Source organism: Zootoca vivipara, chromosome 1 (assembly GCF_963506605.1).
Source record: "Zootoca vivipara chromosome 1, rZooViv1.1, whole genome shotgun sequence".
Taxonomy (NCBI): Eukaryota; Metazoa; Chordata; class Lepidosauria; order Squamata; family Lacertidae; genus Zootoca; species Zootoca vivipara.
In genome coordinates, this window is record NC_083276.1 from 84,589,595 (window position 1) to 84,611,221 (window position 21,627).

At 47.5% G+C, this 21,627-nt stretch overlaps 1 protein-coding gene across 1 annotated transcript in view; it reads left to right on the forward strand.

The window, feature by feature from the left end:
- PTPRN (protein tyrosine phosphatase receptor type N) overlaps nt 1–21,627 on the forward strand; it is a 37,621-nt gene that overhangs the window by 8,892 nt on the left and 7,102 nt on the right. The window contains exons 2-19 of the mRNA XM_035126833.2: nt 3,479–3,529; nt 4,212–4,325; nt 5,293–5,398; nt 6,279–6,462; nt 7,058–7,364; nt 7,645–7,761; nt 8,235–8,272; nt 8,695–9,014; nt 9,904–9,990; nt 10,798–10,877; nt 11,458–11,522; nt 12,575–12,787; nt 13,009–13,224; nt 14,318–14,465; nt 15,084–15,157; nt 16,702–16,779; nt 18,209–18,328; nt 19,650–19,816. Coding sequence (XP_034982724.2) covers nt 3,479–3,529; nt 4,212–4,325; nt 5,293–5,398; nt 6,279–6,462; nt 7,058–7,364; nt 7,645–7,761; nt 8,235–8,272; nt 8,695–9,014; nt 9,904–9,990; nt 10,798–10,877; nt 11,458–11,522; nt 12,575–12,787; nt 13,009–13,224; nt 14,318–14,465; nt 15,084–15,157; nt 16,702–16,779; nt 18,209–18,328; nt 19,650–19,816 — 2,485 coding nt within the window. The remainder of the gene's footprint in view (nt 1–3,478; nt 3,530–4,211; nt 4,326–5,292; nt 5,399–6,278; nt 6,463–7,057; nt 7,365–7,644; nt 7,762–8,234; nt 8,273–8,694; nt 9,015–9,903; nt 9,991–10,797; nt 10,878–11,457; nt 11,523–12,574; nt 12,788–13,008; nt 13,225–14,317; nt 14,466–15,083; nt 15,158–16,701; nt 16,780–18,208; nt 18,329–19,649; nt 19,817–21,627) is intronic.

A 21,627-nucleotide genomic window follows, 5' to 3' on the forward strand; every position in this document is an offset into this window, starting at 1 on the left:
CACCGACAAAGACGTCAGTGGTAGCGCCACGCAAGTGTGTTGCCGCGGCCTGCTCTGACTCACTAGCTGGGCAGCTGTGCTATTCATTGTGGATGTGACTGAGGGGCAAAGAGACCTACTATTTTTGTGCTCTGGTGCTCTGCAGCCTATACTGCTTTATTCTACATTTCATGGCATTATAAATGAAGAAGAGAGAGAGAGAGAGACACAAACTACGTATCTACTTTTGAGACCATTTCTCCCTGTGGATGTGAAACCGCCTTCTAGCAACCTGCCTTCATGGGCTGTCCCTTGCACCCAGCATTTGCCAGGGCTGGGTATTGTATGCCCATGTCCCCCATCTGTGTAAATTATAATTACACGCTTTTGAATCAGATGACCCCCATAGCTTTCTCTCCAGTCCTGATACCCGTAGCATTAATCTGTGTAGTTCTGAAGCATTGGAACACCAGGAATGCCAAACAATCCGTCACAGGTCCAGAGACTTCTTTGTGTGATTCATAGCCTCTCTGATTATCTCCTGATAGAAGATCTCGGCGGGGGGCACTGCTTGTCATTTTCAAAGCCGCTCTGGGTAGCTTTTAGTAAGAATAGGAATAAGTTAACCCCTGGGCTTTCCACTTGTGAGGTGGGCCCCTGGGACAATTGTTTTATTGTTTTATTTTAGCTGTTTGTATCCCATCTTTTAGGGCAAGCCCACACAAGAATGTTTACAATAAGAAATTATAATTGGTGCACACAGTTCCAGGGAGGGAGGAAATTCTGAAGCAGCCCCCCCCCCAACTTGTTAGGGCCAAACTAGAATCAACCTTAATTGTGTGAGTGCTGTTAATGTGCATGGGTTTTGTTAGACAAATAGCTAGCTGAGTGAAGCCTGCTGGGTAAACATTTAGGGCCTAGGGAGGGTTAATTCTCTTATCTCCCTGCCAAGGTCTGGATGCTGCTCAAACTGCTATCTGCATTTCAAGGGAGCATCCACTGGTGCCAGTGGGAGCTTATGAGCCTCCTCACCTTCGCTGTCCCCCAGTAGCTCAATTTCCCTATCTGCTGCTTTTTATATAGCAAAAACACACTGGGTGCCTTCATGCAATTAACATCACTTTTTAGTTTTTCCTATTACTAACCTTACTAAGGAGTCTTTAGTGAGGCACAGTACACGCTCAACATAACTGTCTAGCCTCCCAGGGAACGATTCATTTTGCCACTTCTTTCATTATCTTGTATATGACCTTTTAATTGTTGAGGGGTTTTTTTTAAAAAAAAATATATTACCACTTTGGATTTTGTCCTTGTTAGCCTCCTTCTCTATTCATTTAAAAAATACTTTTTTTATTATGCCCTTCTGCTTTAACAAATCACTGAAGGCAGCTCATAAAATTTTAGAACACACATGTACATAAAACTAACGATAAAACTGTAACTAAAAACAGCAGTAAGATCTTCAGTCCAAAAACTGAAAAGAAAAGAAATATAAGCAGCAGTTGTTCATGCTTAAAAAACACCCCTCAATGCCTTCTGAAATAAGGATATATTCACAAGTCACCAAAAGCAAATAGCTAAGTGAGCTTTCCAAGGAAGAGAGCTCCAGAACTGTGGCTGCAATAACTGGAAAAGCCCTGTCCTTTTGGTTCAAAAAGGAGGATAATAAACACTTGGACAAAGGGGCAGGAAGGATGGTTCTAAATTAGTTGCCAATACCACGCCTAGCTTGGCTGTGTAGATATTGTAGGCTCAGGATTATTGGTATAGTCTAGCTAGCAGTATCTGTATCCATATTGGATGGGTGAGCTACGTTGTATAACAGTGTTTTCTCCTCCCAGAGAATCAGTGGAAGCTTCTGGGGATGTTCACATTTTACACGGCAATCATGTCTACTGCTTATATAGCAGTGTTTGCCTTGATGATTGCCATAAGATGAAGTGTGTGTGTGTGTGTGTGTGTGTGTGTGTGTGTGTGTGTGTACACACAGGTGATTGATATCTGGGAGGGAGCAATGTCCATTTTAAGCCTTGTTGCACATACTGTGTGTCCCTGTGCCTTTAGAGAGATGGGTCTGCTCTTCATGATTCATGGTAGTTGCTGAAAGACACAAACACACACATGGCAGGCATCTGCTCCATAAAATATGAATATACCCTTAGGGAACTTTCTTAGTTTATATACTTCATTCTACATCTCCCTCTTGTTTGCTATTAAATGTCATTTTCTAAATGTTTGAAAGCTGTGCCACCATTTGAGGGGGGGGGGGGTTGGGGTTGGGAAAGAGTAGGAAATATTGAAAACTTAACAAAGGAAAAAAAGACAGCCATGCCCTTTTTGTGTTGGTTTTGCCTCCATAAAGGTATATCCTAACACCCATGCATAATATCTAGTAATTTCTGAAACAGTTCTTCCAGATATTTTTAACTGAGATTTTTTAATTGAAACTTTGCTGCACAGATATTTTGCCTGATTCCTTGACTCTGTTTATTTACTATTATAAGTGATAAGACTCAGCTAATGAGAGAGAGAGGTGCTCCAGCTTTACTCTCTGTAGCAAAGCCATCCTAATATTGGGGGGAATAGGGAATCTGTACCTGTTCTTCAAGTGGACTTAATTTCCTTGCCTCAGTTGTGGCAAAGATTGGGGCTGGTAAGTTTCAGCACCATGGCTAGCTCCTTGCAGACAGCTTGAGTCTGACTTTTTGCTCAGCAATAAAGCACCATTAACAAGTTTTAAAGTTCCTTTCACATCCTTCATTCACTCAGGGTTTAGAAAGGAATCCAGGTGATGTCATTATCAAAAGGTTGGGTTCCTGTATTGTCTGTCAACCCTGCCCTCTCCTTTTTCTTTTTTAAAAAGGCTAATCACTAGCTTCTTTATTCAGTCATGGTGACCATTGCTTATGGTATTCCTGAATTGTCCTTGAAGGTGAGGGTTATTGCTGGGTTAGATATAGAATCATTGTGAATAGATTATTATTTAACTTGTTATTATTGTTTAAACAGTTCATTTACCACTTGACAACAGTCACGTCTAAGCAGGGTAAAATAAATACCATGTAAAAAAGAGTAAGATCAGACTTCAGTTTAAGTGCCTGCTGGAATAATAATTTATAAAGTCATCAGTAGGTGCTGGAAGTCCAACAGGAGGCCTGTCTGACCTCTACTGGAAGGACATTCCATAAAATTGGGCCCACAATACTGAGCACACTGCTCTTTTTGGATACGACTCACGCATCAGTGACTGCACCGTGGCAATTGAGTCCAACAAGATCATACGTATGTAAGGACATCCTGAAAAGGTAGAAATAAATGAGGAGTTCTTTTCATTTGAAATATTGTAATATAATTTAGGTCTCAAAATACATACTATTTGCAGTAGCCAAGTAGATTTGAACCCCTGCTGAAGCAGTCAAGCTGGACCATCTCTTCTTATATGAATCATAATACTGTCTCTCTGGAAAACTCTGGTGTGTCTCTGTCACTCTCTTTCCAGGCTGCCTATTTGACAGGAGACTCTGCTCCCAACAGGAAGTCTGTGTGCAAGGTAAATAAGCTTGGGATGGATTGGAATTAAGGGCATTAAGACCATAGGGAGGAAAAGCTTCTGTTGCTGCAGAGTGTTTTACACTTATTTCCCCTGCTGTGTTAAAATATACTTTCTGCATTTGTTATTGGGGGGGGGGGGAGGACCACGTGTGCAACAGGCTCTGATCTGGAAGCCTTTCTGTCCCAAGAATGGGACAAGTGCTTGCCTCTTTTCCATGCTGCCATGTTTCCTTGAGATACTCCTCGATGCTTCTCATATTAATTACAGCCATGTTGTGATTTTGGTCCATTTGAGCATCTAATGGTAGGAGGAGTGACTGCATGCTTACCCTCACAAGACAAAATTATTTCACTTTCCCTGTCTCGTAGTGGAATCAAATTCATGTTTGCCTTGGGCTAAATCCCACTGAATTCAATGAGGCCTACTTTCAGGAAAGTGTATTTCAGCTTCAAGCATTTGCATATCTAATTATCTTAAGATGGACATTTGTGATATTTGTTGGGAACATTTTGTGGTTTCCAGTGTATTCACGGGCCTATATTGAAGCTCCCCATAAGCCTACTAACCCCCATCTCGTCTGCCTAGCTGTGTGTTATTCTGTGACCCTCCTCTTCTCTTCCCCCAATCTTTCCACCCTGAGTTGCATGACCACTATCTCCTAGTCATGTTATCTTTGCAGATGGATTGTTTGGTCAGTGCCAGGAAGGTTCCCTTCAAGATAAGCCGTACTTCCAGGTTACAGCCTCTGTGCTCCAGCGTTTGCAGGATGTGCTACGGCATCTCATGGCACAAGGTAAGTGTCCGTGCTTGAGGAGGAGGAGGAGAATTAACGTGGGATGAGGGAAATGAGCCAGCTCTGCACAAACCAGGAGAGGGAATTAAGAGCACTCTATGCTCCTTATTCTAGTCTTGGCAACATTACTTGGGAGTCTGTTCAACCCCCCAGTACCACAGAACCTTCTACCGAGTGAGACCATTGGTCCATTTAGTGCAATATTGTGTGAACTGACTGGCAGTGGCAGAAGCTGTCAGGGTTTCAGACCAGATTCTCTTCCAGCCCCACCTGGAAATGCTGTGCATTGAACCTGAGATCTTCTGCATGCAAAGCAGATGCTTTAGCACTGAGCTATGACATAATGCTATAAATGCATACTATAATCAAGCACATCTAACATATGCTCAGACTATGGGTTCCTCCAAGCTGGATGTTGTTGTTGTTGTTGTTGTTTTGGTTTTGGTGTGTGTATTTTGCAATATGTTGTTGAGGCAATAATAGTGCATTAGCAGTGGACTTACACCTCAATCCATTTCATTAGTTGTTCTGCGATGCTTCCCCAAGATTGCTGCTTTATTGCACAACAAAAGCAGGACAAAAAGTAAACGGGAACATTTATGGTATACCGTAAATAGGTGCAGCATTTCAGCAGGATGTTGTGGGACTTAGAAACAAAGCAGTGTATCTTCCCCAAAACTTTTGCAGGCGCAAACAGTATTGAAAGGAGAAGCATATATAACAGCAACATTACAATTCACAATAAAAAGGATGGGACCCTGTATTTTACTGTTTGTCTCTGGCAAATACCTGTCCCTATATTTTGGGGGGTGCCGTGCTAAAATATTTAGTCTTAGTTTCTGCGGCTGGTCATTTTTTGGAGTACAGCTGCTTCCCAAGGATTGGGTGATATGCATAGTTTCAGCGCTGGATTCAATACTTGGCTATTGTGGCCGTGCTTTGACTTAGCTCTCCATCTTCATGGCAGGTTTATCATGGCAGGATGACCTTACCCAACATGTGATCTCCCGGGAGATGGAACGCATCCCCAGACTTCACCTTCCACCTCCTTGGGAGTCTGTAGCTGAGGACAGGTAAGGGGAACAGTTCATTTGGAATAGTGAGCTTTTACTTGAGTTGCTGCTATTAATTTTCAGCCAATATCTGCTTATCACAACTGAGAGGGGGGAAATGTATCTTGGAGAATAAATGGGAACTGCCTTGTTTCCCAGCTGATAGTCATCTGTCTGTCACTCAGAATGGCAATTTTTAAGAAGGGACAACTCAAACACAGGTCAAACAAACAGAGAGAAGTCTGTGCTTCTCTCAACCAAGATCCATTTATCCACATTCAAGGCAAAGGAAGCTGTTGTAGGTGGTTTGAGATCCGACTCCAGTGCTCACTAGTACAAGACTAATTTCAGAGCGGAACACTCCTCTTCCAGGAGCTTGTAAAGCTTGCAAGACATTTAGAAATGTCTTGTTCTTAAACTCTCAACGTAAGAACCACCTTTGAGCAAATGTTAAGGCAACATTTTATTCTCTCAACGTCTATAAAATCTCTTTCACTTGCTTCTTTGTGGTGCTTTTTCTTTCTGTACACAACTGTTATGAAGGCAAAGACTCTTGAGAGCCCAAGAAATAAGGCAGCAAATCATTGTGGAGACAAACTCAAAAAGTGCCAGGAAGAGAACTGGAAATGGCAGGACTCAAAAATAAACAGAGACAGCCCACGATGAGGTTTGGAAACTCCCCATGATGATGTCCACAAGATGTCCAAGCAGTGGCCATTGATGCAAGAACACTTAACTGTATCAGGATGGGGAAACTTCCCTACAGAGAGTTAGAGGCACTGCCACTGATAATATTGTAGCATGCAGAAAGCACATCTTGTTGGACTGGGAAATGTGAGCTTCTAGATGCCAAGCTGCATATGATAGCATAATATATTGCCCATGACTGTTCTCTTTTCAGGTTCCTGCCTACTCACCTGTCTCCCAGGAGATCCTCCTCGCCACCAGAGCCTGCCTCCCTCCAGACAGCTCATCAGCCCCCTCTCCCTCCAGTCCTCCTGCAGCGGTACCTGGAGCTGCTGTTGGCTTCTCAGCCTGAGCTAGGCTACAAGGAGCCCTTCTTATCTTCATATCCACATCACCAGGTGTGTCTCAGCAATGCTGCATACAGAGTACGGGGGAGGAGCCTGCACAAAGAGCTGGAAGGAGAGTCAGGGGCCTGTCCTGTGATTTGCAAAGTGGCCCGTTGAAATGGAGAGAACAGAATGTGCTTAGGAGGCCTACATTTTACTGAAGGGTTGAGTAGGAAGGAGTCACTTCAAAGCCTGAGCAGAACTGTAACTGCTGATGATAGATTTTGGACTGCAGGCCACTGAATTCTAAACTGTATCACTTTGCCTTTGGAAAAAGTGTCTTGCTGGCTAGGACGAGGCATGTTTAGAGGCAGTGGGATGCTTATAGTGTTTTATTTTAACCCATAAGTGCCAATCAGTCACTTCAGTTGCTAATTTTTAAATATATCCTTTCAACCTAAAAATTCCCTTTCTTATCTATTTCTTTTTTAGAAACCCACCAACTCCTTATTAAAGCCCTTATGCCTAACTGCACAAAAACTTATTTCACACTGTACTTTTGTTTTTTTTACATTCCACAAAATGGGTCTAGCTGCATGTTAGAATAAACTCTGCTGCCCTCTGCCGTGAACACTTCAAGATTGCCTTTCTGTTTCTCTGTGTTCAGTTCAGCTACCCAGATGGTACCTTCCGGGACAACCCCAACACTCACAATGCTGAGCACCCTGCTCTGCTGGACCGAGCTGCTGCTTCCAAGGCCCTGTTTGGTGCCAGCACTGCTCCCTCCTATAGGGGGCAGCAGGGACTGGATGGAGGTCAACTTTTCCAGGACCTGGGAGCACTTTACCTAACACAGGAGCAGGCAGGTAAATCGAGAACTATGGCGCAGCAGAAGCACGATTCCAGGACGGATGGCCCCTTTCCGGACCATGGAGACAGCTCTGAATACAGAGGGGAGCTCCTGGCAGAGTCAGGTGAGACTGTTCCTACCTGTGTTCCACTAGGGGATTCCTCAAGCACTTTGTAGCTCAGGGGTGGGGAATCTGTGCTCTTGTGGATGCTGTTGGACTCCTCCCATCTGCTCCAGTCAGTCTTGGCCCAACGGTCAGGATTAATGGGAGTTGTGGTACAATGGCCTATGGATGCCACAGGATCCCCACCCCTGTCGTAGCTTGTTATCTCAACCTAGAAGCCTTGGTGCTGGTGGGGCTGCAGTTGCAACACCTTCCTCTTTTCCCAATTTCCCTTCCACAGATAGAGCACTAGAGAGGCTGGCGGCAGTGCTTGCCAGCTATGGCATCAGGCCCCAGGATCTCACTCGCCAGCATCTCAGCTCCTTTGCAGGTCTTCTCCGGCTCCTCCGGAGTCCAGGTAACGTTGGCAAGATGGTATTATGTAAGAGGATCTGGGAGAAGAAGCAGCTGGAATGTCTGTAGCTGAAGGAGAGGAGATGGAGAGAGGGTTGTGTGTGTCTGGGGATAACACGGAACAATATCCACACTATGTCTGCATTGACAAGGGGCAAGATGTGCTATTACTGTGCTGATCCAGCCCTGCTCCTCACAATCTGGGGCTAAATCTGAGTTGGAGCTCTATCCAGAACCTGTTTTTCTGTGAATTGGTGCTTAGATGTGGAGCGCATGAAGTAGTAATGAAAGGGAGAGTGTACTTGCTGTACAGAATACCTTTACTGCTATGTAATCAAAGCGCCAACCGTACCCCCTCCTGCACATCTGGGAACATTGGGCAGAGGCTCCAAAGTGGGTAGTTTGATTTCCAGGTTGGCTTGAGGATTTAAGATCTCTTACCTTAGAAACTAAATATTCTTCTAATTCTCTCCCCAGCTGGAAGGCTTGGACCAGACACTCCAGAATCTAAGCGGGTAAGCCAGTTCCTTCTAGAGGCAAGGGACAATTTCCAGCCCAGAGTCCCTAAGGCCCTCTTAAGATTGTTGGAATTCACTTTCACACCAGTTTACAGGTGGTAAACAGTATGGGAAGCCTGAGTTGATGAACCAACGTCTTGCTCTGAGGAGTAGACTTGGCCTGTGCTTAGCGTGTTCCAGCCCCTAGAGTACAATCCTCCACAGCTAGTTTCTAGATGGACAGGTTGTGGTGAAGATTGGGTGTGTGCGCCTGAGACCTGAAGGCAGAGCTGGCCAGCCTGAGGCTGATATTGAACAGGCACAGTTAACGATTCAGGGGCTTTGATTGGAGCAGAGGGCAGGAGGGATCACCCGACCGCTGGTGGTTGCAGGTTGGAAGTGCCGAGGTGCTGGTGAGCGATGTGCCTCTTTCTCCTCAGGTGACAGAAGCTGAAATGCAACATGGGGAGGAGCTGGAGCCACCCCCCTCTCAAGAGAGCTATGTCAGTGCTGTGCCCACAGAGGGGCAGGAGCAGAGGGAGACGCTTAGCCCAACTAAGGCCAAAATAACCATGACGACAGCTTCCCCAGAACAACCTGAGCCCCTCCACGCTGGTGAGGAGGAAGCAGCTGGCCTCAAGAGGCAGGTGGCGGTGATGAAGAAGAGCCACACACCAGGAGGGGGACCTGGCAAGGATGAGGACCGGCCAGAGACAGCGCTGACTGCTGAGGAATACGGCTACATTGTCACTGACCAGAAGTGAGAGAAGGGGCAGGACATGGGGGGAAGGGCCAAGGAAATATGAGTTAGGCCAGTGGGGGTGACATGTGTGCTCTCTAACATTTGGGAGATAGGATGCTATTTGAGAGGTTGAAATGCATGTGCTTGTCTTACATAGGCAAGAGGTCAAGACTCACACTAATTATTATTATTATTATTATTATTATTATTATTATTATTATTATTTAAATTTGTTTCCCGCCCTTCAGCTGAAGATTACAGGGCAGTTCACAACTTAAAAGCACAAAATGATAACACAAAATACATTTTAAAAGAACCAATAATCCTGCTCCCATAAGCGCATTTAAAAGGCGCATTTAAGCAGCCAAAGGCCTAGTTACAGAGGAACGTTATCATATGGCACCTGAAGATATGGAATGAAGGCGCTAGGCTAGCCTCCCTGGGGAGAGCATTCCTCAAGTGGGCAGCCACTGCAGAAAAGGCCCGTTCTCTGGAACTCTTGTGGAGGAGGGGGCACATGAAGAAGGGCCTCAGGTGTGGGGGGGAAAAGATGATGAGGTTTCAGTGAGGGAGAACAAGGAATGCTCTTCTTCTCTCAATACCCGGTCCCTCGAATCCTATGGCTTCTTGCTGCTGCACTTGGGCAAAGCTGGACTTTAATCCCAACACATATTTGCCATCTTGTTCAGATTGTTGGGTTGTCATGGCTGGGACCCTCTTGACAGCTCTCATGGGCTACATTGCTCAGGTGTTTCCTTAGAGTGGGTGGCAGGAGATTGTTTGCATTCACTCATTGTATTACAGTACAAGGAAAGTGTTGCCCTCCCGCTTTCTGCCTCCCAATGTTTCTCCCATGCATGCTTTCCCCATTGGCTCCTGGCCTCTCCTCTGTCTCCACCACCTGCAGGCCACTGGGTCTTGCTGCTGGCATCCGGCTCCTGGAGATTCTGGCTGAGCATGTGCACTTGTCCACTGCCAGTTTCATCAACATCAGGCGAGTGCTGCTGGGACTTAACTGAGAGGTGGGGATCCATGAGGAACTGGAGTGTGTTGTTGCCTCTGGTGCCTCAGGAAGGGGAGGAGCCTGGTGAGGCAGGCTGGAGGGGATTCTGGAAGCATATCCTGAGGAAGAGGCCTTTCCCAAGACTGAGGGGTCTTTGGGGATCTCCGCAATGCTTTTCAAGTAGCTAATGTATCCTGTCCTGGCAGGTTCCCATTGCTGGATGGTCACAAGGCGCTTGCCTATTTATATACGGTTACCTGAAGTGGCATTGGAAGTTGTTGCGTCAGCTGGCTTATCCCGAAGAAACAACTATTATTAAAATGGGCAAGGAACTGGAGGGCATAGTGGCCACAGTCTCTCTTTCCCTCCCTTTCTCATATTGTTGCATGCTTGTATTGAAATTGGAACTAGGCCCCAACACTTCTGCATACCCAACATTATGATTGTGATATCGCTTCTTGGCCTGAGACGAAACACAGGTGGCCTTTGCTGTGCCTGACTCCAAGCTCCTAATTTTGGTAAATAAAGGAGGTGTCATGAGATTAGAGGGTTAGATATTGCCAGGGCTTTTTTTTTAAGCCAGAAATCACTGAAACTCAGTTTCAGCACCTCAGGTGGGCTCCATTGCTAATGTAAGAGAACAAGGGTGAGTCCTGGCACCCCTTTTTCTAGAAAAATAGCACTGGATATTGTTGAACATGGTGATACACAAAGCAGCAGAGGCAACCTGCTTTGTGTCTGTATATTGTGCTAGGATGGAATCGGACACCTTGTAACCTCAAACCTCTCACCCTGCAGTGTTGTGGGCCCAGCTCTCACCTTCCGCATCCGTCAAAACCACCAAAACCTGTCTCTGGGTGATGTGGCCAACAGGGCTGGTAAGTTGACTCTGAAACAATAGTTGCAACATATGAGAATGCACCTGGTTACAGACTCGTTTTGCCATCCTGGATCTAGAAGGACTCTAGTGGTTCTTCTCAACTAGATATGGAACAGGAGGGCTGGAGAATTCTCCAGATGTTGCTGGACTCCACATCCCATTAGCTCCAGCCAGCATGATCAATAGCCAGGGAGGAGGTAGACCAGCAAGACTGGGAGGAGCACAGCTTCCCCACTCCTGCCCTACAACATTCCACTCCCCCCTGACTTGATGCTTGGCCACCCTTTATCCCGCTGTCCATCTGCCCAGTTAATGTCCATGTGCAGAGTATCCCATTTCTTCCTTGAGATCCAATAGGCAAACATCAGTGAAGGCAGCTGCCTTTAGTAAACAAAGTAAGGAAGGCAATCATGCAACATGGCAGTGATCCAGAGATAGCAGATGAGCACACCACTCCCTGGGCCACTCGAAAGCCTTCACTCCACCAACAACTGCCTGCCTACCTTTGCCCTTTTGCCAGCTGTCGTTCTGTGTGTCTCATGTAGGTCCCTCCTTTTTTGTCCCCTTTCCCCATCTAGCACGGGTGAAGCCACAGCTGGAGACGGAGGTGGGAGTGAAGATCCTACAGACAGGTGTCGGGCAGGTAAAGCTGGAGGTCATAGGCCTTGGGGTTTGCAGCGGTCTTTGGGTTTTGACCATAGCCCTATTTAAGAGTTTAAGCAACATAAGAGGAGAAGCAGAGTTGGTTGTGCTGCTCAGACCTGCCCACTGAAGCACACCCACCTCTACACAGTTCAGAGCCCTTCACAGCTCTAAAGCAGAGATCTGCCCCCCTACTTGGTGGAAGCGCCCAGTGCAATTTAAATCTCTGGTTGTGCTTGGCTTTAAATCCTTACAGGAGACCTGTATGAGTGGAAAAGGTTCCCTGCTTCTGACGTTTAGGCTACCTTCAAAACTCATGGAAGGCTCTAAACCAGGCACCCCCAAACTGCGGCCCTCCAGATGTTTTGGCCTACAACTCCCATGATTCCTAGCTAACAGCACCAGTGGTCAGGGATGATGGGAATTGTAGTCCAAAACATCTGGAGGGCCGAAGTTTGGGGATGCCTGCTCTAAACTGTGTAGAGATGATGGGGTGGAGCTTAGTCTCATGGCCCTGCTCTTCCTTGCATGTTTATTTACATGTGAGCAGACTGAGTACCTGAATACTGCCGGGCATTAGTCCAAGGGGCTTGGAGAATCCTGGATCACCAGCATCACCTAAGTCAAATTTGAAAGTGAGTGGGGCAGGGGCCCTCCAGCTGCTATTGGACCTCAACTTGCATCAGCCAGTGTGGCCAGTGATCAGGGATGCTGGGAGTTGTAGTCCAACAGCTCCTCCTGGTGGTGCTTCCAGCATACAGGTTCAGAGAGGGAGGAAATGTACTGGCTGTAACATAGGGAAGGAGAGTTTGGCGGGGACTCCCTCCCATGGACTGCTGGGGTATTCACAGTGGATCAAGGAAATGGGAACTTTTTTCTTCAAGGAGTCAGAGGAAATCCTGGTTGGTTTCTGTGATACAAAGATCGTGGGAGCGCCAGCAGCTACCGACTGCCACATGTGCCAGTTTTGACTCCCTCTTCCGCCTTTGCATGTCCCAGGAGCCCCTTCCTATCCCACTGTGCTGCTCTTGACTCTTGTCTCCTTCCGCACAGCGCAACGAGGCTGCGACCTACCCGCACCCCACACACTTTGGCGACACCTTCCGCTCGGTGCTGCTCACCTTTATCTTGCTGGCCTGCGTGGCTGGCATTGTGATAGCCGCCGCGGTGGTCTTCTGTCTGCGCCAGCATGCCAAGCAGCGAGAGAAGGAGCGGCTGGCAGGGCTGGGGCCTGAGGGAGCGGCTGACAGCACCTTTGAATACCAGGTACGGTGCGGCCCGTTTTGTCCTTTGCAGAGAGCTGCAAATTGGGGCCGTTTCCCCAAAGTTTGGGAGGAGCCACAAAGCTTCTGTCCTGGAAGAGGGGCTTTGTGTGCAAGGACACTGCTTTGTTGCCTCTGACGTTCTGGCAAGCTCCGACCTGACGTTTGCCCTGCCTGTGGCAGATCTTTAGTACATTAGCTGCTGCAGCTGTGTCTTTCCCACAGGAGTTGTGTCGGCAGCACATGGCTGCCAAATCACTGTTTGGCCGTGCCGAAGCTCCCTCGCCCTCCGCTCCGGCGGAGAATTCCCGCGTCAGCAGTGTCTCCTCACAGTTCAGCGATGCGCCCCAGGCCAGCCCCAGTTCCCATAGCAGCACGCCATCCTGGTGCGAGGAGCCTGTGCAATCCAACATGGACATCTCTACTGGGCACATGATTCTGGTGAGGCGTGTTTGCACTGTGTCTGTGTGTGTGTGTGTGTAGGTACAGGCTTTATTGAGGTGCAACGTTGCCAGATAACAGCTTTGCAACAACCAGAGGTGCTATGGACTAGTGGTGGGGAACCTGTGGTCTACAAGGTGACATTGGACCCCCAACTCCCATCATCCCCGGACATTGGCCACACTGGCTGAGGCAAAGGGACGGTGGAGTTCGACCATATCTGAAGCAACACAGGTTCCCATAGTTAGACATACAATTATTATGTGTGGGCAAAATGATAGTAGATGAATTGACAACATTTCTGATTTCAGATAGTACGTGGCAAGAGCAGTACCCCTGCTGTCTTTTGCTCCCCATGGATCTTGGCCTATAGATATCAGCAGTCTCCGTTTTGATGATTGGCTATTTCTGGGGCAGCCAACACAGTGTCGTCCAGATGTTTAGGGCCACAGCTCCAGTCCAGAACATCTGGGCAGCACCATATTGGCTACCCCTGGACCTTTAATTTCTTTATTTGGCAGAACTGATATTCTGCTTAATCAACAAGAACCTCTTAAGCAGTTTGCATAAAACAATATGAAATATAAAGAAACATTTGGAAAAAAATACCATGCTTATGTTAAAACGTATGCAGGATTTGAAGCATAGCAGCAGATGAGAATTGTAGTTTAATAATTTATAATTAACATATATAATGGGTAAAATATAAGTAATATAGCAGCTTTATAAGGTCAGAAAGGAACTGCCATGGATAGGTGGCTAGAAAGTCAATGGAAATGAGAGATTTGTTCCGATGGTTGTTTAAAAGAATTTGCAAAATTTGAAAAGTTAATAAAACAAATGTTAACAAAAATATAAATGAAGAACACTGGTAAGAGCGAACATTAAAAACTAATTAATCTATTTTTTTTCATAATAGAAATAAAACCAGTAGTTTCGAACAACATCTGCGTAATAAAATTGCATGTTTAAAATTACTTATCTGGGGTAGCATGTAGGCACCCACATAGGTATGTGCAGATGGGCTTGTGCAAGTGGACATGTTTAGGAGGTGGTCATGACGCTCCTCCCCCCCCCCCCCCGTCGCCCGTAGGCATACATGGAGGACCACCTGCGCAACCGTGACCGGTTAGCCAAGGAGTGGCAGGCGCTGTGTGCATACCAGGCTGAGCCTAATTCCTGTGAGGCTGCGCAGCGTGAAGCAAACATCAAGAAGAACCGCAACCCTGATTATGTGCCCTGTGAGTAGCACAGAATGGTGCTTCTTCCTGGTATCCCTGTTCCCGGGGCCATTGCTGGCATGCTAGTTCTGAGGCTCTTCTGCATGGGGATTGTTGAATGATTGCACAACCAGGGATTTGCTATTTTCCCCCCAGTTTTAATTCACATTTAAAAGCAAATTTGTCTAGTTTGCACTTTCTAAAACAATGCGCAAACGGAAGCACAGCCATCCTTTGAAATTCTAATTTCTCCAAAGTTTCGGGGGGAGTTCTCCCACCAAGGGATGTGCACAAAAATGCATATGCCAGTCTACATAGAAATGCATATATTACTGAAAATAAGATACCAAAATGGTATTAGGGGGAATGTGTATATTAGGATAAATTTTCACTAAAATGCTAGTGACTTTAAGGACTTTTTTTTGTAAAAGCAAACTGACGTGGCAATGTGGGGAGCTGAACTTAAGAATGGAAAAATGAGAAACTGAGAGAAACTGGAATGGAAAGATTCACCCATCCTTAGTGATAGCTCATGTTCTCTGAGAACTCCAGGACTGAGGCCCAGAACCCTTCAGAGGTCCCTGGCTACTCAGTTGGGTCCCCTTGCATTGACTCATTGCACTTTTTTGCTGTTTCCAGACGATCATGCCCGCATCAAGCTGAAGGCAGAAAGCAATCCTTCCCGCAGTGACTTCATCAATGCCAGCCCTATTGTGAGTGCCACAAACTCATATTCACACAATCCACTGAACTGCCCCTTTGAATCCACTGAATCTGTCACACTGCCCTCATGTAAGAGGCAACCTTTTGCTCGATCAAGTCTATCAACTGTGGCTCATTTTTAAGTGATATCTTCAAAGCCACCTGGTCCCTTCACTAAAATATGACAGACCCATCATAAATGAAAGCACAGGCCCTCCCACCCTTCCCTGGCCACGAGCTCTTCCCTGGGTGCAACAAACTTGTTTTTCTGAATGCGCCCTTCCAGTGCTGCCAAACAGGAGCTGGATACTTTCCCAAGTGCTATCTTACCTGCATTCCAGAATCAGGTAAACTTTCTTACTCTCTTGTCATGCAGCCCTGCTCCTCCTAGTGTTAAAATTGGGCAAATACCCTTCCACTAACCTAAACTCTCCCCTTTCAGACTGTCTGTGTATCACAGGGGACTCATAGAATTGTAGAGTTGGAAGGATCGTCTAGTCCAACTCCCTGCAATGCAGGAAACTTTTGCCCAACATGGGGCTCAAACCCCCAACCATGAAATTAATAATAATACCAGCCACTCTGGGCGGCTTCCAACAGAAAAATAAAATAATCGATTAAACATTAAAAGCCCCCCTAAACAGGGCTGCATTCAGATGTCCTCTAAAAGTCTGGTAGTTATTTTTCTTTTTGACATCTGGTGGGAGGGTGTTCCACAGGGCGGGTGCCACTACTGAGAAGGCCCTCTGCCTGGTTCCCTGTAACTCCCTGCTTCTCGCAGCGAGGGAACCGCCAGAAAGCCCTCGGCACTGGACCTCAGTGTCCGGGCAGAGCGATGGAGGTGGAGACGCTCCTTCAGGTATACTGGACCGAGGCCGTTTAGGGCTTTAAAGGTCAGCACCAACACTTTGAATTGTGCTCGGAAACGTACTGGGAGCCAATGCAGGTCTTTTGTGGTCTCGGCGGCTGCTCCCAGTCATCAGTCTGGAGCCTCATGCTCTACTGACTGTAACCCCTTTAGAGAAAGTCCTTCAGCCAATCAACCTTCTATTGTGGATGCTTAAAGGAAATCTATCTTGAATAGCAACATCTACGACTTAAGTGCAGTAGAGTGGACAATACGAATTGTATTCAACTAACTTTTACTCAGAGTAGATCTATTGGAATGAATGGACCTAAGTTAGTAATGTTCATTCATCCTGACTGGTCTGCTCTAGTTGAGTACAACTCAAAAGCTAGTTGAGATTGGTTTTAATTTTTCTGTTCTCCCCCTCGCCCCCATATCCGCCCAAGCACGGGGACTTATCCTCCTAACTAATAATTCATTTGGGAGGTTGGAGTGGTTTGCTGCTTGTGGATCTGTGAGCCTGGACAATGACAAGTCATGGGAGAGCATGATTTCTGTCTTGGCACAAGATTTCCATCCAGAGTTATCACAGTTAGCAAAGTTCAGGCAGACTAGAGTCCTGCCCCTTGACCTTGACCTCTTTCACCCCCAGTTCCACTCTTCCCCTTCCCTCCAAGATGAGTACAACACAAATTATTTTCTCTGCAGATTGACCATGATCCACGGATGCCAGCATACATTGCCACACAGGGGCCACCGTCCCAAACCATCGCTGACTTCTGGCAGGTGAGGCAAGCATGGCTCATGGTAGCCTATTCAGGGAAGATCTTGCTCAAGGGTGGCGTGGGGGCAAAGAGGCATTTAGGATGCGGCCCTTACTCATGCACTGTGTGAGAAAGCTGACTGACCCTTGTTTGGCAGAGATTCACGCTGTCTGCATTAATATTCTATACAGAGCCCTTGGATGAGGTGGTGGCAATGAATAGCCTGTAGGGCAGGCAGGGAACCTGTGGCCTTTCAGATGTTGTTGGGACTCCATCAGCCCAAGCACCATGGCTAATGGTCAGGGATGATGGGAATTGTAGTCCAACAACAGGAGCAGCTACGTCTTTGCTCTACAGGCTATTCATGGTTGCCACCTCCTCTAGGGGCTCATGGATTCCCCATCCCTGCTGTAGAGAAACCTTCAATCCTGGCCATGGATGAAGCTCTGCATGCTCCACACTGAGGCACAGCCGTGAATAAATTTTGTGAATTGGCAAAGGTCCTGAATATTGGCTTGTTTTTGCATGATTAGTTTTGCCCTTTGTGTGGTTTTATGTTACTTTTGCTAGCCAGAAGGAGGAGGTACACAAAGCACTGGAGCTCAATCTGTAAAAGTCCTCCTTGGCTCCCCTCTAAATTCTTAATTTGGATAGACTAGGCATCCCCAAACTGCGGCCCTCCAGATGTTTTGTCCTACAACTCCCATGATCCCTAGCTAATAGGACCAGTGGTGGGAAATGGGAATTGTAGTCCAAAACACCCGGAGGGCCGAAGTTTGGGGGTGCCTGGGCTAGACAATGGCCTTTACATTTCCAAGCTTACCTCTGCAATCATGAGGGAATGAAATTTGTCCTTTTGCTTTGTTTTTAAACTGAAGCTAAGATTTACTAAATTCTGCTCCTGACACAGTGCCAAGTTTCATGGGGTGGCTATGGATGCCTGGCCCTACACACAGCCCTGAGGTAGCTTTCAGGCCACTCTGGTTCACATCCTACCTGGAAATGAAGTAGAAGTGGGACCCATCCTGGAGAGGAGGGAGAGGAACAACCTTTTCACTCCTGTGTGGTAGACTTGCCCTGTAAGAACATAAGCACTACTGGGTCAGTCCAAAGGCCCTCCTCGTCTAGCATCCTCTTCTCACAATGGCCCACCAGATGCCTCTGGGAAGCCTGCAAGCGGAAACTGAGCACAACAGCACTCAGCCTGTGTCTGGGATTCAGAGGCAAGCTGCCTCCGACAGTGGAGTTGGAAAAAAGCCACCGTAACTAGCAGCCATTGGTAGCTTTATCCTCTGTGACTCTATCCTATGAGAACATGCAACCTGGGCCCATTCCCTCGACCCACACCTGTCCCTTAGTACCTGGTGTGGATTATGCCTTCTTCTGGTCTAGAGAAGAAGGGTGTTTGCATTTTGAGGACTGGGAATTCAATGTCTGTTCCTCGTGCATAGATGGTGTGGGAGAACGGCTGCACTGTCATTGTCATGCTGAGCCCTCTAGTGGAGGACGGCGTCAAACAGTGTGACCGCTACTGGCCTGATGAGGGCTCCTCCCTGTACCACATCTATGAGGTGAGCCTGGCGAACGGTGGCCCAAGGGCCTGTGGACACCATTATTTTGTGATCACCCTCCCTGAACTTGTCCCAGTCTCGTATTTATGTGATGCAAGGAATCCCGAGTTGCCACTCTTTTTATGGGCATCTAGGGAGCATACTGACTTGGCACAATGGTCCATCTAGCTCAGTATTGACTACATTGATTGGCAGTGGCGGTCTCCCAGCCCTACCTGGAGATGCTGGGGACTGAACCAGGGACCTTCTGCTTTCAAGGCGGGAATTCTGCCACTGAGCTACGCCCCATCCCAGCTTCCCCTTGTCTCACAAAGTGGCAGTGCCATCCTTTCCATGCAGCTCCCAGCTGTGTGACTGAGCTGAGCACAGCCGTACTGAGAAGCACAGAGATGCTGGCTCTGTGGGAAAGGCTTGTGGCATCTGCCCCACGCACATGGGCACACCATTTGTGTGCACCTCCCCCCCCAATGGGAGCATGTCAGAGAGAACTACCAGCTATGGAGCCAGGTCCTCCTCCTGCCACAATCTCTTCCCTGAGCCTGGGTAGCTAGCCACCCACTGCCCACCAAAATCCTTGGTTCTTAAGCCCTCTTGGGCAATGCAAAAAGCCATCTTCTCTGTACAGAGAGCATAAGGAAACAAACTCCTTGAATCGCTGAGTGCTAAACTGCTTTGTGGCCTCGCAAGGTAATATCGTTGGCCACTCCTGACCCAAACTCTTACTGCTTTGCACAATTCTGTAACTCTGCAAAGGGCCAGGAAGTGATGGGATTGGCCCAAGATAACTTCTGCAAGGGCTGCCTGGTTGATACGTTCACTGGGTCTGCAGCCCTGAGAGGAACTGTCTGTGAAAACCAAATGGTGCAGACAAACCCCAAGTCAGCTGGCTGTGTGGACACAGTGCTCACGAGGGAAGAGCAGGACAAGCGCTACGTGGGCCTGACAACTGCAGGGGTGAACAGAGTCCCACTTCCCCTGGTCCAGGGAGATCCAATGTGGTAATCTCTAGATGTTGTTGGACTCCAGCTCCCATGGTCCCTGACTGCTGGCCACGCTGGCTGGGATTGATGGGGGTTGGAGTCCTGCAACTTCTGGAGAGGAACCACACAAGCTACTCCTACTCTAGCCACTTGGGGTAATGGTAGGAAAGGAATTACAATTGACTGAGCAGAATAAAGCATTGAGGCTGGGCTGGGCTGGGGGAATAGCAGCAGGGGAAACTGGGGGCTGGTTGGCTAATGTGTAGTTGGCTAGGGAAGGGTAAGGCCTCACAGTGAATATGCTATTTCTCCCCCTCTCTCCTCCTGTCCCCACCTTACAGGTGAACCTGGTCTCTGAACACATCTGGTGTGAGGATTTCCTGGTGCGCAGCTTCTACCTGAAGAACGTCCAGTCTCAGGAGACACGAACTCTGACACAGTTTCACTTCCTGAGCTGGCCTGCAGATGGCATCCCCACCACCACACGGCCTCTCCTCGACTTCCGCAGGTGTGGGATTCTGTGCCTCCCCCCCCCCCCTCAGTGGTCAACTAGGATGAGATGGGGGGGCTCTGGCACATGGTGTCTGTGACAGCAAAGAAGAAGGTTAGGAGTCAGAGCTTATGTAGCTGAGTTTCCGGAAATGGGCTAGGCCATGTTTTGAATCTTTCCTAGCTATTCTGGTCCAGAGAAAGGTCCTCAGGACCAGTGTTAGGAAGCCTTCAGGGGAAAGGGAGGAAGACTTGAATACCATAGAAAGAAGGCACAAGTTAACCCACTACATTACTTGCACCCCTTGGAGCCATTTGAAGGCACCCAAGGCAAAAGCTCTGCCTTTCTTTTTCATGAGCTTGACATCCCCTCAGAATGGATGTCACAGGCAGGTCACAGTTAAGATTGGTGGAAACGGAGTCAGTTTCCCTTTTGGATCCTCATAATGTGTGCTGATGGCCCTTACTATCTCCTTCCCCAGCCTTTGCAAGGCTGATTTTTGTGTGTTGAGGCACTCCATTTTCCTTGCATCCAAAAGGCTCTAAGGTAGCCATCAAAGTCCTCTTCAGCAGCTCCCCCCCCCTCCATTTCCAGAACCAATTACCTGCATCGCTCCAGACTTGGGAACTGGAGTTGTCACTCAAAAGTATATTGCATTGATGGCGACTGTGTGGTTTTCTCTTAACTGTCAGCATTTAGCCCGATGGTGTTAACTTTGTGCAGGAAGGAATGTTCTGGCGCATGAGTCATGCGGGGGGGACTCCCTGTAATGACTGGAAAATGACGTGACTCTGGGCGTCAGGCTCTGACTATAGAGGCTGCAGTGCTGAGGGGCTACCTGGAAGTAACGTAATTACACACCGTGCTGCATTATTTGTGTGGGTCAGAGTGGGGTGTGTGGGCTGGTAGTGACGCTTAACGTAGATGAAGAACCCTTTGCCTTTCAGTTTTAGTGTCAGCCTTAGAGAAAGGTAACTTCAGAAGGTACTGATGTGGTGGAAGCGTAATTTGGGATTTAGTATAGGATGCTCAATATTTCGGGTGTGCACACACATGCGCCCACACTTGCAGTGCAAATGACGAAGGCCCTGCAGGGTCACGAATGAATCAGGATTTACATGTAGTAGAGATATTGCCTCTCTGCACCGTCTCCGCAGTCCTGTGAATGCTTTAGCTGGAATGCGTTTTGGGAGATGCAGACTTCAAAACAGGCAAGGATGGGGGGGGGACACTGCAAATGCCTCTAAGTGAGACAAGTTTCATGCCTGGAAAACACACTTCAGATATAGTCTGGGGAGTTGTGTGCAGCGGGACCCTTTGAATTCCACACACCCCACTCAAAAGGGTGCCCTTGAGGTGCAATATGAAACACAGTTCATACCAGATACAATTTATTCTTCAGGACTGACCATTTCCCCAGATTATTATGAAATATAAACACAGAACCACAAGAAATGTTATGGAGATACGCATTTTTGAAAGGCAATGAATGTTTGCTTTAGTTACAGCAGGGTTCAAAGAGCGGGGCTTTGGGACTTTGCTGGGCATCTTCCTCCCCACTTCCTACCAAGATCTGGAAATGGCACCCGTACTGCCTCCCTCCCCAATCCAGTTTCCATAATGGGGAAGTCTTACGCCAGCTGTGAGGGCCCTTTGGCCCTTCAGATGTTGCTGAAATACAGCTCCCATCGGTCCCAGCAAGCGTGGCCAGTGGTCGGGGTTGATGGGAACAGTCATTCAGCAATAAGTGGAGGGCCAAAGGGATCCCCACACTTGTCTTAGACAAATGAAGGTAACTATGCAAATAGTTTATTATTCTGCATGTTTTC